This window comes from Gymnoscopelus braueri (assembly GCF_963280865.1).
Source record: "Gymnoscopelus braueri genome assembly, chromosome: 13".
NCBI lineage: Eukaryota > Metazoa > Chordata > Actinopteri > Myctophiformes > Myctophidae > Gymnoscopelus > Gymnoscopelus braueri.
Window position 1 is genome coordinate 41363058 of NC_137615.1, and position 22001 is coordinate 41385058.

The 22001-nt window shown below is 42.3% G+C and overlaps 2 protein-coding genes across 3 annotated transcripts; both read left to right on the top strand.

Moving 5' to 3' along the window:
- Positions 1–580: 580 nt before the first annotated feature.
- Positions 581–5012, top strand: LOC308098946 (uncharacterized protein). 2 transcript variants are annotated; one of them, XM_080447418.1, is made up of 5 exons: positions 581–807; positions 1179–1377; positions 1502–1612; positions 1914–2051; positions 3279–5012. In XM_080447418.1, exons 2-5 carry the CDS (start codon positions 1375–1377, stop codon positions 3363–3365), a joined length of 339 nt encoding a protein of 112 aa, XP_080303544.1. In that variant the 5' UTR covers positions 581–807; positions 1179–1374; the 3' UTR covers positions 3366–5012. The 2 variants fall into 2 exon arrangements, with proteins under 2 accessions (XP_080303544.1, XP_080303543.1); XM_080447417.1 differs by having other exon boundaries at positions 581–715.
- Positions 5013–8770: 3758 nt separating this feature from the next.
- On the top strand, positions 8771–19205 carry LOC308097962 (fructose-bisphosphate aldolase A-like). Its single transcript, XM_080446142.1, has 8 exons — positions 8771–8893; positions 10265–10383; positions 13036–13302; positions 14197–14357; positions 14978–15061; positions 15568–15742; positions 17479–17678; positions 18655–19205. The coding sequence occupies exons 2-8, from the start codon at positions 10272–10274 to the stop codon at positions 18748–18750; spliced, it is 1095 nt and encodes a 364-aa protein (XP_080302268.1). The 5' UTR covers positions 8771–8893; positions 10265–10271; the 3' UTR covers positions 18751–19205.
- The last annotated feature ends 2796 nt before the right edge of the window (positions 19206–22001 follow it).

Below are 22001 nucleotides of genomic sequence, written 5' to 3' on the forward strand. Positions count from 1 at the left end.
AGTTAGCCCATAATGTCGGGAAATGCACTTGTCCTCTGTTTTCTCAGGCCAGGCGAGGGCTACATATTCAGGCCTATGTCAAATATGTATGTATGTATTCATCTATTTGTTCATTTTATTTTCAGATGCTGTGGAGGTCCAACAGGATCAACCAGGCAACAGTCAGATATGCCATCTACCAACATGGTTAGATGTCTATATACACCACTTTGTATAATTTCCACACAGTCCAGATCAAGTATTCTAAAAATGATAAATGATTTCGTTCATGGTGATATTCCTTGTTCTTCCACAGGGTGACGCTGGTGGCCCATTGATGTCTAAATATAATGGTTTTTGGGTGAATTTTGCAGTGCTGACTTTGAACAGCAGTAGTAGTGCCATAAACCAGTGTGATGAATAAACAGCATAATGGCCCAGAAAGACTATGGACGCTTGTCTAGTGGTCATTATAGCTATGCCTGCAGCATAGATATAGGCTCCACAGGGATTGCGTTCTCTAACGGTTCTATGTGCATGTAGTTTGAGCCTTCCGGGGTCCCGTCATCGGTCCCTATAGCAACATGCTGGAGACGCTCAACATTTTAGCCAACAAGCTAATGTCGCTGTTGCCTCCACAATCAACACATACCAGATTGAAAACAAAGACAATAAAAGACAAGAAGAGAAGGGAAAATACTACCACCAAACAAGTCTTACAACTTCGGCATTGATGGTAACTTACTTCGTTGGCTGTCTGGAGACGTTACATTGTTATTCTGATTCTGTTATTCTACAACGTGTGTAGAAAAAAACAAGCCAACAACGGTAATTAGAGTAATAGTCTGATTTCGAATGTTTGCCTTTTACGAAAATTAACATTAGCCTGCAAAGATAGCTTCTAAGTTAGTGACCAAATTCGTGTATATATTTAACTAACGTTTGCAAGCGAGTTATTATAGTTTAAAAATATTAGTTTGGTGTTTGGTTTACATTTGGTTCGTTTGATTTGTTTGAAACTGCAAAAGGTTTATTTGAAGCTGAAAACTATTTTTATATGCAATTCTATGTTTATTTCGTTTTTCCCCCTTTTAGTTTTAGTCTTGGTTTTAGTTAACTATAATAACCCTGCCTGGCAAGCATGCAGAGTCAGACCACATGGATTATCAGTAACTTGAAGAATTAACATTTACCTTCAGGCAAACCTACAAAGAGCAACCATAACTAAGCTGCTGAACTGAAGTAGATGAAGATGAAGTATCATTGAAGATCGCCTCTATAACAGATGCTGCTGGTGGCTCTCCAGATTATGTAACTCCAGCCTCTGTCCCTCCCAGGACATCCCAAGAGATGTGAACCCTTTGATGGTTACAGGTGACCTCTAAGGCAGAAACTATGGTGGGTGAGATATGTCAGTTACACAGATCCGTGTGGATACAACAACATCTTTCTGTCTGCGTCTCAGTGAGACGTCTTTCTGTCTGTGCCTATAGTGAGACGTGTTTTATGTTTTGGTCCTCAGGTGCTGCCTGTGTGGGAGCTCTCTCTCCCTCTTCCCGGCGTGCTGATGATCGCTGTGGGTCTTTACATGATTGTCCTTGGGATGGTGCTGTGGCTCTATCATTGCCTCAGGGTTTGTACACTCCTCTACAAAGCTAAATTAACCCAGGGGCCCTTGAGTGTGTTCAGGGGGGTCCCCAGCTAAATTAGTTAATATAGCATCAAAAAACACTTTAACAATATATACTTGGGCTACTTGAAAATAGCTGATCTGCAAGCTCACAGCTACATCAGCTTTTGCAGTGTGCAACTATAAGTATAACTCTGGCTTAAGGTTACCACTACTAACAGTAACAATATACCAAGAATATCTTTCTGAACGATTAAACACCAAGCCATAGTAACAAACTGTTATGCCTTCCTGTGCTCCACAGGACCGTTGTTCTTGTGTGTGCGGTGACTGCTGTCCAGATGTCAACCCATGTGAACAGTGTTTGACATGGGGTGAAATGTGTGATTGTCAGCTACCAAACCTCTGCTCATGCCTGGGCCAATCACACCCCACTCCTTCGGTGAGTAAATCCTAAACCGATCATCTATAGTGTAAAGGTTATAGGTGTATTTGATCTGATTTATTCTGAGGGCTTAGAAATGCGGGTCATTGGCTGGGACTAAAAGTAGGAGAATTATTTTTAGATCATAATGTTTTGGCATTTTATGCTTTATTCCAGATAGGTCAATGTAGAGACTAGAGACAGGAATCCAAGGGTAGAGAGAAAGGAGAGACATGTGAGACAAGACAGGGATCAGATTGGAAATTGGGTCCACATGCAATTAATAGTCCTGAAAATATATGTTTTCGAACTGTTTTGTGAGTACATCAACATTAAAAGTAAAATAAAATGCAATTTGTATTCAGAACAAGGTTGATTTTTCACAGCAAATTAAAGCATCAACCTGTATGAATTAGACATTAACTACTATGTATGAATCGTTTTGATGCAAAATACTCACTGTCAATTTTCATTTTGTTAATTTGTCATGCCCCCGATGTGTAATGACCTTAAAAGCTGTGTCTACCAACCAGGCCAACAGTCACCGCTATAGTTCTCTCAAGTAGCCTGCAGTACGTGTTTGTGTGTTGGCATTGATTGGACACAAAAGAATGGATAAGTTCTCTCTTTAGGAGCTGAGTACAACTCAACGTAAATAATTAATTGTGTAACACGCAGACCTAGAATTTTGTCATTTTAGGGGCAAGGCCACTTGGCCTTTGGTGGTACAAAGGCCAAATGCCATCAAATAAAATAAGATTTTAGTCCATTGAAAGAATTCATTGAATTTAAGGGTTAAGAGTGATTTTAAATGTAATATGTAGACTATCTCTAGTGAAATAAATACATTATGGTATTTACAATCTGATCCATGCTCAGTCCTGCACCAATCAAAGTCACTGGATTGGTTTAAAGATGGGGACTCAGGGGAGTTAAGAATTCAGAATCTCAACAAAAGACACTGGTGTCTACATGACAAGAAAGAGACACTGGTGTCTACTCTACATATTGACAAGAAAGAGGGGAGAAAGTGGTACAGTCAGCTCGGGCATTAAGGCCACTGTGGCCTCAGGGCTTGCCATTATTTTGAGGGGCACAAGGCCAAACTGATGGGCAACGATGGCGATTGCCTTTGTGGCCTCCCTGAAATTCCTGCCCTGATAACACGACAAAAAGGTAGCTGTGAGACTTAGAAGAGCTTTTGTGCCCTTCTTGCTCCAACTGTCCCACTTTTTTTCTCCATAGTGTCCCAGGTGGGACTGTGCCTGTACCTGCCAACCTCCGGAGTGTGAGTCCTTCAACTGCCTCTGTTTTGAGATCAAGATCAGATAGGACTGTATGGCAAGAGAAGTGGGTTACTCCGCCTCTGTATGCCTTCCGCTTCTTTTCACCTGCCAGTGAGGAACTTCACCGGAAGGACGTTGCACATGCGGAGGAACCACCCTACTCCTCACAACTCAACACCCCTGCTGACAGCCGCCCTCGACCAACCTGTAGGCGTCATGTGCTCGTATGAACACCCGGCCAAAGTGGAGGCGCCGTCGAGGATTCAAACCCCTAGTCTCTGTGGTGGTGGGCAGGAACTTTAACCCTGCACCACCTGAGTCAAGTGCCCCCTGTCATCTAATTTTATGCTAGTGCTCATGCTAGTATCTGGAGTGTTGCCCATTGTTGCCCATTTCTTAAAGGGAAATGTCATGATTTTCAATATTACCTATTTATTTGTTATTATTCTGCAAAAGGTTGACCGGTGCTTGCCTACGAAATGCGTCATGGGGACTGTACTGTAGGAACACAGAGAATGTTTCTATAGACTATGATAATATCAACCGTGTAAGGGGTTACCTTTTAATCTTGCATTAGGACAAGAGCTGTATTCATGAAACGTCTTAAGGCTAAAACTAGCTCATAACCTTCGGATTTAGGAGTGAATCCTAATTATAATGGGTGTGTCAGTACTCATTTCAAAAAGTCATACATTATAGGGAGGTCGGGTTGAAAGTGATTACACTTATATGGAAAGATGGCAACTGCAGCCTTGGTTTTCGCATTATTTGTGTATGTTTAGTAGTGTTGATTATTTATCAGATCTACTGTATGTGACATACTGTATCAGAGGGCAGGGTAATAGCACCACCGTTGGATGTTTCTAACCACTAAATCTTGTTACCGTATTAGTCACATCAAACAGATTGTATCATATAGCTTGTATCATGATTACTGATAATCATAGCACATGTGCTTAAAAGTTGTTTGTGAAAATGTTCTGAGAGGACTGAGGGCAAAGAACAACTTTAATATTGGACTTTAATTGAATATTCTGGAGTTCATGACTTCATAATGAGCAGAAATGTCACATCCCATTGAGAACCACTGAATAGAGAGAACCCTGACAGACGGAGTGACTACAGCACTATGAGTCAGGGCAAAGCTCAAATCAAGAGGATTTTATACTGAAGTTTACATACTGTATGTAAGATTGTCTATTTGACAGTGTTGGCCACTTTCAGCCTATTTTGGGCATGTCATTGTAGGTAGGCAAACATTGTTTTATTTATTTTTATAGCAAAGATTGGCTATTTCTGCCGCATGACGCCACCATACGCCAAAGTCTAAAATGGGGCATAAGTGGTTAATGCAGTCCTGAAAGAGAAGAAAATATTATTTGACTTACAATGAGTTGTCCTGCAGCCTTATGTGTGCCACGTTTACAACCAAGTGACAATGTTGTGTCTTATGAGGTGAATTAATTATTGATGATGTTGATCTGCAGTGCGTCGTTGTAATGAGTATTTTTGCATTAGCTCTGTCACCAAAACTCTTAAAACTCTAGGCTGAGCTGTTGACTTATATGGTCTTCTGACCGTGTCACAGTTTTGTTCCTTTTTGTGTACTTCACCACTTGCTTCACCGTTTTAAGCAACTTTTTTACCTTGCAAAACATAGAACTATAGAACTCAAATATATTGCCTTTTTTTATATCGCATTGATTTATTGAAAAGTGACAACTGAAATAAAAAACTTAACTTTTTTACAAAATAATCCAGCTGCTATAGAAGTTGTCTGTTTATTCCTTTCTTTGACTTGCTTCTTGCTTTATCTACATGCAGTCCCAGTTATCAGCAGATTGTGATCACACGTGACAATTGTCACCTGACCAATTCACTAAATAAATATTACTGTAGCTGGAGAGTGGTCTCCTACAATGCATTATTATCAGCCGGTGAGCAGTCACAAGGTGTCTGTCGTGCTGCGTTTATCGTGTTGCTGCTGGTATTTGGAAACTAGGCCCTTTTTGGCACATCATGCCCTCTCTGTCACACCATAGCAGGTTTACAAAAACAATGGTTGAGTCAAACATCTCATGTCCACATCCTTAGGCATGACAAACCTGTATGTGTAAGAATGGAGCGCACAGGCGAGAGATATTTTCAAACAAAGGAAGGCTGGATTGTTCCTGATCTCGACCACATTTGGGGACACTATTTTGTGTGTGTGTGTGTGTGTGTGTGTGTGTGTGTGTGTGTGTGTGTGTGTGTGAGAGAGAGAGAGAGAGAGTGTGAGTGGGTGTAGTTTTGTTTCCTTGTGGGCCTGTAAAGCCCTTTGACACTGTGACGAATACAGATGGACAGTGTTGTGTGCAGTTTAGCCTGTACTTGTATGGCAAAGATCACAAATGGAGAACACTGTTAATTTAACTCCGAGAGTATTTACCTGTAATCAAATGGAAGAAATCTGTGTATAGTCTGTGGCTCAACCACAACCACATCATCTCATATTATATCTCTCCACTACAGCCAATGGCTGACGAGAAAAGGTTGGAGAATGCCTGCCTAGTTTTTTCCACCTGTTTCTAGACAGGTGTTATGATATCTCAAATGTCTTGGCACAAATATGGTGCCTTCATACTCTTCTGGGAGGTGACGTGGTCATTTTCCTCATAGTGCCATTGCAGGTGTGTGCGCGCCTGAGTGCGTGCGTGCATTTGTGTGCATGTGTGTGTGTGTTTGTGAGGGAGACTCTGTAAACCATCCAGCCCTCTGGCTGGATCTGGCAAAAATTGGCTGTGCAGAGAGATACATCCGGATAGTGATGTGATAGAGAGAGAGCAGAGATACCATGATACAAGGACAAAAGAAAAAGCACTGGATGTGTGTGTGTGTGTGTGTGTGTGTGTGTGTGTGTGTGTGTGTGTGTGTGTGTGTGTGTGTGTGTGTGTGTGTGTGTGTGTGTGTGTGTGTGTGTGTGTGTGTGTGTGTGTGTGTGTGTGTGTGTGTGTGTGCGTGCGTGCGTGCGTGAGTGAGTGACTCAGTGAACCATCAGGCCCTCTGGCTGGTTCTGGCAAAAATTGGCTGCCCAGACAAATACATTCGGACACTGAGAATGCTGCATGATAATGTCAGCCACAGTCAGGGCAGCAGAGAAGAGCACTGGAGTCGAGCAGTGCTGTGTCATTGCTCCTACCTTGTTCTCCATCTTCATGCTCCATCTCACAGGTAAACATTTTCCCCAAAGAGTAAAGATTATATACAGCATGGTTCTCTAACGTTTTAATTTCAAAGAACCCATAACTCTGAGAGTGTACAGATGGAACTAAATTTGGTTCCATCTGCGCATTACAGACCTGTAAGGGTCCATTTGGAACCCCCTCAAGGAACCCTGAGGGTCCCTGGACCCCAATTTGAGAACAATTGATATACAGAACCGACGGGCAACTTCTGAACGTCAACAGATTCAGGGCTAAAGGTGAAACCACCACCATATCCATCATGAAGTTGCAGTATGCTGATGACAATGCCCTTGTGGCCTGCATTTTGGATGGCTTCACAAGGCATACATACAAGCAGCTTGGTCTGGCTATCAGCATATAAAAGATTCAGCCACAACCCAACGGAAGTGCTCCCGTCCTACCCCCAACCATATCCATTGACAATACGAGACTAGAAAATGTGGACCACTTCACATAGGCAGACTCCTACCATTTGAAGCTGTCATCTATGATGAAATGCAAGTTAAGTGGGGATTTCTCAAGACTGAATTACAAAGCGGTAGTGCTGCCCACCTTACTGTACGGATGTGTGTGTGTGTGTGTGTGTGTGTGTGTGTGTGTGTGTGTGTGTGTGTGTGTGTGTGTGTGTGTGTGTGTGTGTGTGTGTGTGTGTGTGTGTGTGTGTGTGTGTGTGTGTGTGTGTGCTCGCGCGCGTGCGCGTGTGTATGAGTGAGAGAGAGAGAGAAAGAGAGAGAGAGAGAGAGAGAGAGAGAGAGAGAGATGTGCTGTCATTCATCCATCCATGTCAACCTATTTGCACTTGTAAGTCGCTCCGTATTAGCTAAATGCCAAATTCTATCTATCTATCTATCTATCTATCTGCCTGCCTGCCTGCCTGCCTGCCTGCCTGCCTGCCTGCCTGCCTGCCTGCCTGCCTGCCTGCCTGCCTGCCTGCCTGCCTGCCTGCCTGCCTGCCTGCCTGCCTGCCTGCCGGCCGGCCGGCCGGCCGGTCGGTCGGTCGGTCGGTCGGTCGGTCGGTCGGTCGGTCGGTCGGTCGGTCGGCCGGCCGGCCTGTCTGTCTACCACCCATCCATCCATCCATCCCTCTCTCTCTGACTATTTTCTTTCCTTCTTCTCATCTGTATCCCTGCCTCATACCCTTCTCTCCTTTCCTCAGTGGGGGAAAAAAAGCATCATCCGTCCCCATGGGTGCATGCAGAGCTACTGTGTTACGTGACGTGTGGGCTGAATGCAACTAGGGAAGGTCACAGTCTCTGGATGCCTTGTCTGGCACAAAGCACACTATTGAATTGGGCTGAATGTGAACCAGTTTGGCAGACTGTCCAATTAAAATGTAAAACATGGCACAATTTGTTAAATAACATCCTCCACGAGGGGATGAAACTATGAATCATGATTCATGATAACATTGCTGTTTCAAGCACAGATATCCCCTGAACTGAATATGATACAGGCTATATTGAAGGATGTCAGATAATGATGATGTAATCATGTAGGCCTGCAGCAGATTTACTGCTGCCGGCCTTTAAACTGCAATACATACATGCAGTGGTTCAGAGATTCAAAAATGTCCCAAAGAATTATAACAATTATGCTGAAAAAATAATAATAAAAAAATACAATTTACATAACATAAACCAGTGGTTCTCAAAGTGACCCCAGGGGTCATTGAGGATTTATGAGTCTGTAACTCTGAGAGTGGACAAATGTGTCGGATGAGTTCGGATTCTGGAGGGTATATTGGCATCCCAGAGATAAAAAACAAAATCCCATCAAATGGGGGTCAGTGGCTTAAATGCTATCAAACTGGGGTTCCTCATTTAAATAAAAAGGTTTGAGAGCCACTGACATAATAAGCATCCTGTACATTGCAAAATGAGCCATGACCACATCAGTGATGATGAGCGTGCAGAACCGCACGGTTCTGCTGCAGTCCCTCGTACCGCATCATCAGAGAGGCACGTATGGAACACGCATGGTGCATGTGAGAGTGGTCACGTACACTATGCTACAGCAGCAGCATCACACACACACACCGCTTCCACCCCGTTAGGCTGGAAAACGCCCTTTTCGCCGGCGTCACGACATGCCAGACACGCCCCTTTACCAGCAGGTTGCCCAACCGCCGTTGAACGAACCCGAATGAGCGTCTCTGATTGGAGGAAGCGGCGCGTCGATCGCGTGGAAAGGTCCGTTCTGATTGGAGGAGCGACAGTGCTGTCCCTCTATGGTTTGACATCATTTACAGCCTCCATCCTGATCCCTTCATTCTCTGACATTTGCAACCAGAACGCAACAGATCCCCTTCCTCCTCTCTCTCATCGCCTGCTTGTTCCATTGCACGAATTTGGTAAGTTTTTATGTTATTGTCATCTCGTAATTACGAAACCAATCATAGCCTGCGCTTAGAACGACTTGGACTATACTTTTATAGAGTATGTTATTATGACAATACGCTGGGGGTCCATTATTTATAGATTTAGGTTCATATAGTCTATAATCTACATTTAGTTACGCAAAGATAAACGAATTGGGCTACATACATAAATAAGTTTGAGTAATAATGGGTGATGAAAAAACTAAACTCGAGTAAAGCGCACAGGGGTGTGTCGCTTACCAAAACGGAAAAGATCAGTGCGCGTTGGTGTATTGTAGTCAGATCTGTTCCTTTTCGGGAAGCGACACCGTCGTACTAGGTAGTATAAACTAGGCTTAACAATGTATGACGGGCCGACCTCTATCCGGCACCTCCCAGCTCCCAGTGCAATGCAAGGTCATTCAGATGCTAAAGAACTAACGCGGAAGTGCCGACGTGATAGTTAATAATAATAATAACAAAAACGCGCTCCTTATGAAACGAATGAAACGCCGTGTGAATTAAATAAATAAATCACGCATCTGATCGAGGACATTTTGTACTCTCCATCCATGATGCCAAACATGGCTTGTGTGCGTGGGGATCACATTTTAAACAAGCTTAGTGCTTTATGAGACTTCCAGTCTAGTAGACCTTGTATTGTGAATTTGTACTTCCATGTACTGTTGTTCTCATGTCTTACTAAATAAAGTACATCAATCATGGGGCGGCCATAGCTGAGTGGTTAGTGAGCCCGCCTAGGGAACCAGCTGGCCCTGGTTGCCCCAGGTTCGATTCCAGGCTATCCCAGCATATGTGCCGATGATATGAAATTTGTCCCTGAGCAGGACTCTTAACCCCAATTGCTCACAGGTTCTCATTGGAAACAAGACCGCAAGGACTTTCATGAACGACCTGTTAAAAGGAATTATCCTTATTATCCTTATCAATCAATCAATCAATCACTCACTCATGCACGACCCTGCAGCAAATGCGCACTTAACACTGGTACTGAGATCCATCCCATCATAGACCCCCCCCAAAGTGACTTATTATTATATTATTATTATTATTATTATTATTCTTTTAAAATAAAATGGAAGGATCTCTTGGTTTTGAGCCTATGATGCAACAGGCAGGAAGTTAACTGTCTAGTCCAGACTCCAGTCATATTCATGGTGTCATAACGGTGCCTTATGCAAATATCAGTGCTGAAGATGTACATGAAGCAGCATTTTGCATGTGATTATCATGTTAAAATAATAAAATGCCTTTAATAGGACTGTACCAGCACCATTAACCATCTCTCTCTCTCTCTCTCTCTCTCTCTCTCTCTCTCTCTCTCTCTCTCTCCTCTCTCTCCAGAATCAAGATGACTCACGCCTACCCTTTCCTGTCCACTGAGCAGAAGAAGGAGCTCAGTGACATTGCCAAGAAGATCGTAGCCGATGGAAGGGGCATCCTGGCCGCTGATGAATCCACAGGTAGGATGGGCTTTTCTCACGACAGTGTTATATTCCATAATGGTGGTGGGGGATGTTTAAGGCCTTTAAAAGTTGGGGGGAAAAGTGTTTGTATTGTATACACTGATCTGTGTACCTAAAAATACCTACAATTCATCATCATCATCATCATCATCATCATCATCATCATCATCACCTTTATTTAAACTCCAGCACAGTTGAGGGGCAAGCCCTCATTTTCAATGTAGCTGAGGTTACAGTTATAGACACAATCCAAATCCATTACAGATTGACAAGGAATGTGAATCAGAGTACAATCACAAAATAAAATAACTTAAACAGTAAGTATCTAAAACAAGTCCCTAAAACAAAACAACTTAATTAAAAATTGGTGCATTCAAGGCTAAAAGTGGACCATTGCTCTGAACTGACCAAATGATGGCAAGTAGCTGATTTTTAAAGTCTTTTGAAGCTCATTCCAGGAAGTTGGGCCGATGACAGAGAAAGCTGCCTTGCCCAGCTCTGTCTGAGCATGAGGAACCTTGAGCATAAAAAATGATTTTGTTTGACAATTACTACAGTGTGTCAAACACAACAAGCCATAGTAATCACGTTCACGTTGGCTATTTTGAATTGGATTATGGATTAGATGCAGACAGTAAAAGTCAATGTAATTGTGGAATTATCATAGTGGATATGAGTAATCCAGCAGATTATGATTCTGAGCTGGTATTATGTAATAGATTACATTGTGAAAGTAGCTTTCCCAACCATGATGGTCATGTTACAGGAACTGCAAGGACACACACACACACACACACACACACACACACACACACACACACACACACACACACACACACACACACACACACACACACACACACAGTTTAGTGACATCTGAATTTATGCCCTCCTGTTACCATAGTGATGTGCCTGGCCTTTCCCACAGGTCATACTGGCCCTCAACATGTTGGTACAACAAGCCGGCTCTTCAAAACACAAAACACTTCAGCCCAATGCATGTCTTGCGTAGAAAATAGCAGACCAACAAGCTCACAAAATCTTGGAATGTCCAGCCATAAATCCGAATCCAGTCCACAATATGGATTATGGAGCATCGTAGTTCAAGTGGGCATGGAAGTCAAGCTGGTCCCATGCTTATACACCTCCAATCACATACGGCCACAATCCTAATGGTTAATTTATGCAGTTTATTTAAGCAGACTTTAAAACTCCATCCACCTCCCTAGCCGCCTCCTGTAAGAGCATTTAGGTTTCACTGTAATGCAATTTAATCAGAATCAGAATGAACTTTATTGTCACATCACTTGATTACAGGTGTAAAAGAGTGGCTGAAATTCTTTTTTTGTGCAAGCTCTCAACATTGCTGTTACAGGAAGAGTTAGAATAGGGAAAAAGAGAGAATGGAGAAGAAACAGAGCAAGTCAAGTAACAGGAAGGCACAGACAAATCAAATGCATTATTTGATTTGACAGTGTCTTCCTGTTCTTTGATGTTATTTTCTCTTAGTTGATTTAATATACATTGTACTGTATCATGCTCTTTTAATTTCTGTGTATCTTTAGGTTGTGTCCTATGAGGGGTTCCAGGGCTCAAGTGCGACAAAACCTTTTAATTGGGCGAACCAAACCAGTAATACCGACCGCCGTGTTGACACTGTCACACCAAAAGTGTGTTGCAAACGCAACCAATATAGACTGCTGGCAGTTACATCTTTCGCAATAGGTCGCAATCCACTGCTAATAGACAAGCTTATTAATGTATTATTAATGCAACAGGTTAATTTTACGGACACTGAATCAGATACACCTTGAAGATTAGAACAGCAGCCACTAGGGTTAAATGTTTGGGTATGTTCATGCTTTGTAAACAAACCACTGTCAGTGCTCTCGCTTTGATGTGTACAACTATAGCAGCCACAAGCTGCTGTAATAAATGCGTGTTGCACTATAAACACAACATGCAGTAAGTACCACAACAACGAGTTGCCTACAGAAGCCATGACGTCGCTTCCCAGCGAATCTTGGTACACGGCTCCGTTTTTAAACAAACATAATAATGTTAATTACATTGTCATATTGCTTTTACTAATACAATACAAGATGGATTTAGCGTATTTGGTAAGTAAACGCGATGTTGTCCGCATGTGTGGCACCAAAATAAAATAGCCAATAATGTCAGAATGAAGTGAAGGCTTAAACTTTGCTATCTACATTTATTACTGTTTACAAGCACTTACATAATGTATTAAGAACTTTTATGGGAGTTGACAAAAGAAAAAGTTAAAATATAAAATGCTGGTGCAGGTGCACCTAAATGAAAAAGTTAGGCACAGTGCAACCAATGTAAAAAACGTCACCTGGAGCCCTGGGTTCATATGTTTATTATCGTGTTCATACAATAACTGTGTGTTTTAGGCTCTGCATCGGTGGGGGGTTGTGATCTCAGAATCTGTGTCATGCTTTTGTAGATTGTTCCGGGCACAGGAGAAGTGCCACACAGCCAAATACAATGCAATATCATTGCAATTAATAGTTTTTATTTTGACCACAGTGTCTGACTGAATCACAAATACACATACATAATCAGGGATTCGGTGTCCTGCGATGTCATTTAAAACCCAATGCCTTTCCCCTTTGTCACATCCAGGCAGTGTGGCCAAGCGCTTCCAGGGCATCAATGCTGAGAATACGGAGGAGAACCGGAGGCTGTACCGCCAGCTTCTCTTCACCGCTGACGACCGCGTGAAGCCCTGCATCGGTGGCGTCATCTTCTTCCATGAGACACTCTACCAGAAGACTGATGATGGCATGACCTTCCCCCAGCTCATCAAGCAGAGGGGCCAGGTTGTGGGCATCAAGGTGGACAAAGGTGTGGTGCCCCTTGCCGGTACCAACGGCGAGACCACCACCCAGGGTGAGACAAACGGACACGCCTGGACGTTGTTTAAACCAATTAAGCCCTATATACCTCATCATATGATGATATTCTGCATTTCGTACAGAAATTGCTTTCTCCATGTACGTGGGAATAATCACTGTAGGTAAATTATATAGTGTCTCGAAGACCATCCACACTTAATTTAAAATATGAACAGGTGAGATTCAAAACATAAAATGTGTTACATGTGGATATAAAAGATTGACATAGAGTGTATATGATTCATTTGGGTCCTAGCTTTTTGATAACCCATATTTCCTTTAATTCCCATGGAAAAGTTCCAACTGTATTTGCTGTAGTAGTATCTCGAAAAAATTAAAGAGCTGTAACTTGTTATGTATTCCCACATTCTTTGAATACATGTAGCATTTCCCACATGTTGAGTAGAAATTGTCAAATTAAATCGTACATTAAAATGTTAAATCTCAAACCCCAAAGTGACTGTTAGCTAATAGGCCAACGTATAGCTTAACGATGACAGTACTTATATTAGTACTGTCATTTAGTGTTCCCATTTTAACTTCTCATACATATCATGTATATCCTTTCATGGTCCCACTGGTGCCATTAAACTGTTTACACTGGGAGTGCATTGCTGTAATAATATATATCTTTGCAGTCGTGCTTCTAGAGTGTTTTGTATATCTTCCCATATTTGACAAAGTTAAATCATGGCTGTTTTGTAACCTTGCATTTCCTTCTGCATGTTTTCTCCCTCGCTCTTTTGCTTCTTGCTTCATTCATCTCATTCTCTCTCTTTCGTGTTTTAAACCCACTTCCACATTCTTTCTCTTCTTTGACTCTATTGCTGTGCTCTCTTCACCACTTAACTCTCTCTCTCTCTCTCTGGATTTTCTGTCGCTCCTCCAGGTCTGGATGGACTGTATGAGCGCTGTGCCCAGTACAAGAAGGATGGCGCTGACTTTGCCAAGTGGCGCTGTGTACTGAAGATCACACAAAACACCCCATCTCAGCTGGCTATCTTGGAGAATGCCAACGTCCTGGCACGCTATGCCAGCATCTGCCAGATGGTTAGACACACACATATGCACTACTGATTACGAGTCTAAGCAGCTGATATGGAATTGATTACAATAGTGATAGTGGCTTTCCCAACCATGATGATCATGCTACAGGAACTGCACAGACACACATATTACTGATTATGATTCTAAGCAAGTGATATGTAATAGATAACATTGTGAAAGTAGCTTTCCCAATCGTTTTGGTAACAGGAACTGCAAAGATACACATGCACAACGCCAAAATGGTGACACAAAATGACACACAATGGTGACACAAAAATACATGGATACTGTATGTGTGCTTTCTTTGCTTTAGCTTGAAAGCAAAAACTAAGACTACACACATATAGTATACACATATAGTATACACACATTTATATATATATATATATATATATATATATATATATATATATATATATAATCTCATTATATAAATAGTGTTCTGTAGTGATGTAACAGGGGTTATGTAACCCACAGCATTGTTGGCTCAGTAGGCCAACCGCTATTCTGGATCAATTGGTACTCCAGGCACGCCCCCACCACCCCCTCACCAGAAGCAAAGTGGTATTGTCTGTTGTCATGACGCTGGTTGCCATGTTCTGTTTCACCCCCCCCCCCCCCAGCATGGCATCGTTCCCATCGTTGAGCCAGAGATCCTGCCCGACGGCGACCATGACCTGAAGCGTTGCCAGTATGTGACTGAGAAGGTGAGTGATGGTGTGGGAAGCTGGACCATGCTTACATGCATGAAAGGTCTGCAGCTATTGTGCATCAAGGGGAGGGAAGCTGTTCCGCTGGGGGGGGGGGGGGGGGGTATAGTGCTACCCGATCCATCAGCTCAGCGTTGAGTTAGAGGTGTTTTTTAAGAATTAGGATCACGTCAACTTGTTGAGTGTCTGTCTGTCTCTTGGTTTATTTTGTTTTTAGGGCTGAAATAATTGATTATCTGGTCAGGAATGAACACATTAATCGAATAATTCTTTTTTTAATTAACGAATCAACATGAAAAAAAATTAATTGTTGTTTTATAATGCCCTATTTTATACGTCATTGTAAAATGGAAAAATAGCGAAAATAGCTATTCTTTAAAATATAGATTTTTTATATATTTTTTGTGTGTGAGCATGTCTCTCTCGCTCCATGCATTAATTTGATGATTGACTTTTTGCCTCTTTCTAAATGTCCCCTGCAACCCCACATCGCCCTGTACCAGGTGTTGGCAGCAGTGTACAAGGCCCTGTCGGACCACCATGTGTACCTGGAGGGCACGCTGCTCAAACCCAACATGGTGACGGCCGGACACTCCTGCTCCAAGAAGTTCAGCTCCCAGGAGATCGCCATGGCGACTGTCACTGCCCTGCGCCGCACCGTGCCCCCCGCAGTGCCTGGTAAGATGGATGGATGGAAGAACGGATGAATGGATCGATCGATGGATTGATTGATCGATCGATCAGAGGTCACGCTAGAATTTTAAACTGCCGGCCAGAATGTCCGACATGTACAGTTTACTGTACATTTGTACTAAAAACGGCCATATCAATTTCAATGCATGTCATGAACACGTACAGTGTAACTTGCTAAATAAACTATTAGTGCTAAATAACCCATTAGAGCTTGACCTTGCATAACGACAGTGATTCTCAAGCTCATTCATGGCAAGGACCCCCAAAATGATATGTATTTGGTGGCGGACCCCCATCTGAAAAATACTTTGTGCTAGCGACCCCCAGAAGCAAAGATTCGAGATAAAATGTTTCTTTAAAGTATATATTCAAAGATGTGCACACATTTTCACTATTTTTGAATAGCCAAAGTATAAAATATGGTTAAAGTGGTTAAAATGATTGTGATGCTAGATTAAGTCATTTGGCTGGGGACCCCCTGGTACCCTCCAAGGACCCCTGGGGGTCCCCGGCCCCACTTTGAGAACCAATGGCCTACTCACCATGGGTACTTGGTGAGCCTGCACTCTGCAAAGTCATCCACAATGTGCCATATGTCCAACTTCTTCACTGTCCCTCAGATAGTTTTTAAATAATTAGTTTTAATTTAGAAAATCGAGTGCTCAGGGTTGTGATGGAGAATGAACGAGAGTCAGAAATATCAGAAATGCCGTGCAAACTTTACTCAAGTAAAAGACACTACTCTAATTATATACCAATATGTATTATGTATGTATTATATCCATTCATATTTGCTGAACTTTGCTCATTAAACTAGTTCACAGCACTGTTGACAAGTGATTGATGATGACGTAGACCGATTCTTTTGGCAGGAACAGACTATTTGAAATGTGTCTGTTTTGCAGAGATAATAATGATAAATTGCCATGTCTTTTTTCCACCCATGTTTTTTTTATAACCAGCCAGGATGTCCGGAGAGTATTATATTTTCTGCCGTTTTTGATAAAAAAACTAAACAAGACAAAAACCAGCCAAACAGACAATTACCGGTCTAACATAATCTCTTGGATGGATGTAGATAGATATTGATAAAGTACAACACTGACACACAGTACAACACACTGAACACTGTCATCTAGCATACAGTGTGTGATGATAGTAGGCCTGACCTCGACTAAGTCGAATAGTCGACTGGTTAGTCGCGGGGGGTCCGAGTCGACTGCGTGTCTCTTAGTCGAATCTAGTAAAATAAATAAATTTAAAATAAATGTTTTTTTTTAAGGGCCAAAAATGTTTTTAATTGTTTTTTGGCCAAGTCTACACCTGCAACCACACGCAAACTTCCACTTTATTCTTCTTATTCCTCGTCTTTGTATTGGTATTGTTTGTGTTGGAGCGCCTCAGTGCGGCTGCAGAGTTCATGTGCAACCTCTTCCAGAGAGAGATAGAGACACTAGAAACTCTGCTGGAGACACAAAACAAACTGTGTAGACTTGGCCCGTTGAAATAAAATGTAGTTTGGCCATATACAAAAAAATGCATTAGTCGGTGCCAGTGGCAATTATTAGTCGCCAATTAGATTCGACTAAACAAATCCTTAGTCGGGGACAGGCCTAGATGATAGACAGCATTGTTTACCTTCATGCATACATTACAGTCATATGCAGACATATGAATGGTCAAGCATTGACCTCCTCTCCCATTCTCCCTCCTCCCCCCAGGTGTGACCTTCCTCTCCGGAGGTCAGAGTGAGGAGGAAGCCAGCATCAACCTCAGCGCCATCAACCAGTGTCCCCTGCACAGGCCCTGGGCCCTCACCTTCTCCTACGGCCGCGCGTTGCAGGCCTCCGCACTCAAGGCCTGGGGCGGCAGGAAGGAGAATGGAAAGGCATGCCAGGAGGAGTACATCAAGAGGGCACTGGTGAGTACCGAGTGGGTTAGGAATTAGGCAGGGACAACGAGGTCAGATGGTCAGTAGGTTATTCCCGCCGTGCCAGGGGTCAACGTGGAGGCCAGTAGATTCTTCATTCAGTTGCTTTATTCAACTCCAAAGAACAATCACTGATGTGTCAGAGTAATGAAGTCTTTGGGTATGAGCATATAAATAGTTTTTTATTTTGGTCTTCAAATGTGAAAGGTTCAGTAAATGACCAGGGTCCACTTAAACCTATTTTATACTTTGTCAAAAACATTTTTGCCTATAATGAATGGCATGCCTAAAATAGGGATGCCAGGTTGAAAGTGGTTCAAATGAACAGACCCCCAAACCTTAAGATAGAAGAAAGGAGCACGGCGAGTGAGGGAACGAGGTTCGGGTGGACACAGGAGAATGTACCACTCTCTTCACCTGCCCAGATTTGATTTATGTCTGTAACATGAATATACCACACAACTCTACTAGAGCTAGGTATCATATTCAACACTAACCTCTGTCTTTCTGTAGCAAGTGATAGACATAGTAGTAATGAGGAAATGTGTAGACTATACAGAAAATGTATGATAAAACGTATGAGAAAAGTGAAATTATACACTGTGTCAACAGCCAGATAACAAGAGGAAGCAAGATGCTAGTGACTTCTGTCTCTGCGAAGACAAATAGCTAGACTTTTGTCTCTGCAAAGGCAAATAACGAATTGTCCTCATTTCTTGTATATAATCTCTCTTAAAGCCTAGTCCACACCAAAGGTTCGCAACTCAACTCTTTGCAACTTGCAACCAGTTGCAGCGGTCTGAATTGAAGCGTTGCAGGTCAGCACAGTTTGGGGATTCTGTTGCAAGTGGTTGCAAGTTGCAACGAGTTGTGTTGCGAATCATTGGTGTGGACTGGGCTTAACACATCTGCCTTCCTTTCTATCTGTCTTTTCCTCATCTGTTTCTTTCTTCTTCTTTCTCCACAGAATAACCACCAGGCTGCCCTCGGCAAGTACGTGTCCAGCGGAGACCACGGCGCAGCAGGTGGCGACTCTCTCTATGTGGCTAACCACGCCTACTAAATGATGCCCCGACACTGCTCACCTCGCCCCCATTCCACCACACGGTTCGATGACCTCCGACATTCCTGTACCCGACATGCATGCGGTTATTTCTGTTCATTTTCACTCCCTGGCCCAGCACTTCTGTTTTAGTTTGAACTCGTGATGTCACTTTATTGCATAGTTGAATGTGTTTTTTTTTTCATTTGTCACTTAAGCCCCTCCAAGTGAGAGAGAAGATCTTTATTAGGAGCTCCCTTAATGTTCCCTGCTCATAAGCCCCACCCGCCCTCCCTGGTTCTTTGTGATTTTGTGACATGGTCTTTAAGAGTCCCTAAGTACATTAAATGTGCCTTCATCTCTCGACTGAACCATCTGCTGGAGGAAAACCTTCTAGAGTATATATTATAATCATGCGGTTAACCTATTACAGTATATACACTGGATAAAGAATTAAATTGAACCTATTCACTACAGTTGATGGCTCTTTGTGGTATGTGTCTAATTTGCGGAAATGTATTTAAAACTGCATTACATGTCCAAAGGTCAAGTCAAATGTGTAATAGCACACACCGTAAAATCCTCAGTGTTAATTTAACTTTTTGTACTAGATTGTACTAATGGAATCAAATGGACCCGTAAGAAGATTGATGTTGTTATTTTCAGAGGTTATAACTATTTTAATCATTGAGGCAATAGCTCACTATGGTGATCCAATGTGATGAAACAGTTGAAATGTATTCAGTCAACATCACCCGGTTTACAACATCAAATGTCATCAGCTAAGATAGATTCAGAATCAGATTGCAAATTCCTTGTATTTATGGGGTTGTGAGGTTGGTTGGTATGTTAACTGAATAATGCCAGTATTAAGAAATATTTACACAGTAAGCTCAAAATATAAAGGAAAAGATAAGGATAAAAATGGAGCATATTACATTGTGCAATACAATAGAGAGGCTGATATGGCCACCTTTTCCCCTTATACCTCAAAAAGGTCAAATTAGATTTACTTAAATCCTAACTCACTTATCAGTCCAGAAATAATTATCCTAATCTGCTTATTCTACCTTCATAGCTTGTCCACAGTCAGAAAATGTGACCTGTGGTCTCTGACTGGTCCTCTTAGAGTAAAAAAAGGTTTGGGAGAGGGGACCACTTATAGCCTGGAATCCAGACGGAGGCGCTCGTTCAGCATTAGTTTTTGTTTTTTCAAATGAAATCCGCCGAACGGAGAAAATCAGTCTGGATTCCAGGCTAACTGTTCTATGCCACTGCTCTAGACCTTTACTCTTGACCACCGCTCCTTTTATGGAGATCCCTGCATTGGTTCCTGTTAAGCTTTTGCTGTCCTTTTATCATCTGCTTGATATCAGGCCCTGGAGATGATGAAGGAGGGTTTTTCACAGCACCAGAACCAGTGCCTCTTGTACATTTTGTACCCCTACACGACAACAACTGAGTTCAATGGTTTACATAAAATGCACAGCACAGACTCATTTGAATTCATTGAAACTCATTTTAGTCAACCTCCTCAATGGTGGGGCCCTGGGACTGGGAGTTGCCTTGTGCCTGCTGTCTGCAGTTGTCTGCTGGCATTCCTCCCTGGTACAACTAGCTGATGATGGAGCTACACACTTTATATTATAAAACATACATTAACCACTTTAGGCCTATTTTATACATACTATGTATGTGTTGTGTGCTTGTAGATTGGCTATATCCCACGTTTCAGTCCAGCTTTAAACAAAAACATTGATAGAAAAATGTGAAATCCTCTGCTCTTCATAGACTGGATGAATGAGGACACCTGGTGGTTGTTTCTAGTTACTACATTATGTCAAAAGGATGGTTAATTCCTGACTGGCTATGATGGGAACACTTTACTGACATCATGACACCTGTTATAAACATGACATAGCAGGCTTAATTAACAAGTTGTCATAACAAAGACTCAACTTTGCTTTTAAAGTGACATAAATGACTGAATGACACTTAATGACTCTTAAATTCATAAACCTTCCTTCACCTTTAGTGTCATAAGTAAGTGACACAGTAAAATCATTATTTTCAGATAAATGTGATTGGACAGACGGAGCTCAATGCCAGTAACCCAGAGGAAAAAAAAGTTTTCAAATATATACATATATACATAACAAGAACAATACAAATGTAAATTATTAAATAATACTTTTTTAATATAGATGTATACAAAACATCAAATCTCATTATTACACCAACAGAGCAGACAGAGCCTGGTGGATGCACACACACGCACACACAAACTTCATGACTGGTGAGTGGTGAGTAAAGGAGACAGTCAGCAAATGTACAGTACATTCACAGTCACATTCAGCATATGTGACAAATGAACACAGTTACATTGCTTTTGTCTTTTTTGCGTGGTGGGGTACCGGCAGTGCGAGTCATTCGGGGGAGTGGACACAGCGAAAACAAAGAGGCTGTATATGCAACATTAATCAATACTGAACAACTATGTGATCTATTTATGGGCTACAATGAATAGTTTTTTTAGAAACAAGCTGCGGCGGTCCTGTGTGTCTGTCCTGTCTGTTCCAAGCAACGGTCAGCGAAAGCCGCCTGTGCCCGCGCTGAGGAGCGCTGTGGCTCGCTTACAGTTACACGCCTGCGAGCATGGGAACATTTGCAAGCAATATATCATTGGCTGTCAATCGGCCCAATCATCAAAAGGTTGCGCAAACGTCACTTTGTCGTCACTTTGTCGTCACTTTGTCGTCACTTTGTCGTCACTTTGTCGTCACTTTATCTTCACTTTGTCGTCACTTTGTCGTCACACAAAAAAAGGAAGATGCATTCAGTCCAAGATCTGAAATGATAACTCATGGAGGTTCTGAATGCATAAGTAAAAGCCTCCTGTTCAATTCGTCATTACTTGGCTGAGGTGGAATCCGGTCTTTCACTCAGCCTTTTCAAAAGGTCAGTATACTGTAGACTTGTTGGCTGCATGGAGGTGTCAGGAATCAGCTCTCCATCTTCCTTTGGTACCCCTCATCCTGAAATGCATGTCAGTTCTTCCCCCGTTTGCTGCACCTGGAATAAAATTAATCACACCACAGAAGGATTAGCAGTGAACACAAGCACTATTTTCACATATAATGGGGAAGAGAACAGACTACTTACTTGTGCTGTCTGGGATGCTCATAACAAGGGTCCATTTTTTATCCAGCCTTCATCTCCAGAGCAAAAGACGTTGAACACTGGGAAGAAAGGCAATGAAAACAATTAGATTT

What these genes read in the sequence shown, in the direction of transcription:
- LOC308098946 (XM_080447418.1), top strand. An exon ending in GGCTCTATCATTGCCTCAGG is followed by an intron (nt 1,613 to 1,913) that starts GTTTGTACACTC and finishes TGTGCTCCACAG; the next exon opens with GACCGTTGTTCTTGTGTGTG. An exon ending in AATCACACCCCACTCCTTCG is followed by an intron (nt 2,052 to 3,278) that starts GTGAGTAAATCC and finishes TTTTCTCCATAG; the next exon opens with TGTCCCAGGTGGGACTGTGC.
- LOC308097962 (XM_080446142.1), top strand. Translation starts at nt 10,272, where the DNA reads ATGACTCACGCCTACCCTTTCCTGTCCACTGAGCAGAAGAAGGAGCTC. An exon ending in CGGCGAGACCACCACCCAGG is followed by an intron (nt 13,303 to 14,196) that starts GTGAGACAAACG and finishes TCGCTCCTCCAG; the next exon opens with GTCTGGATGGACTGTATGAG. An exon ending in CGTGCCCCCCGCAGTGCCTG is followed by an intron (nt 15,743 to 17,478) that starts GTAAGATGGATG and finishes TCCTCCCCCCAG; the next exon opens with GTGTGACCTTCCTCTCCGGA.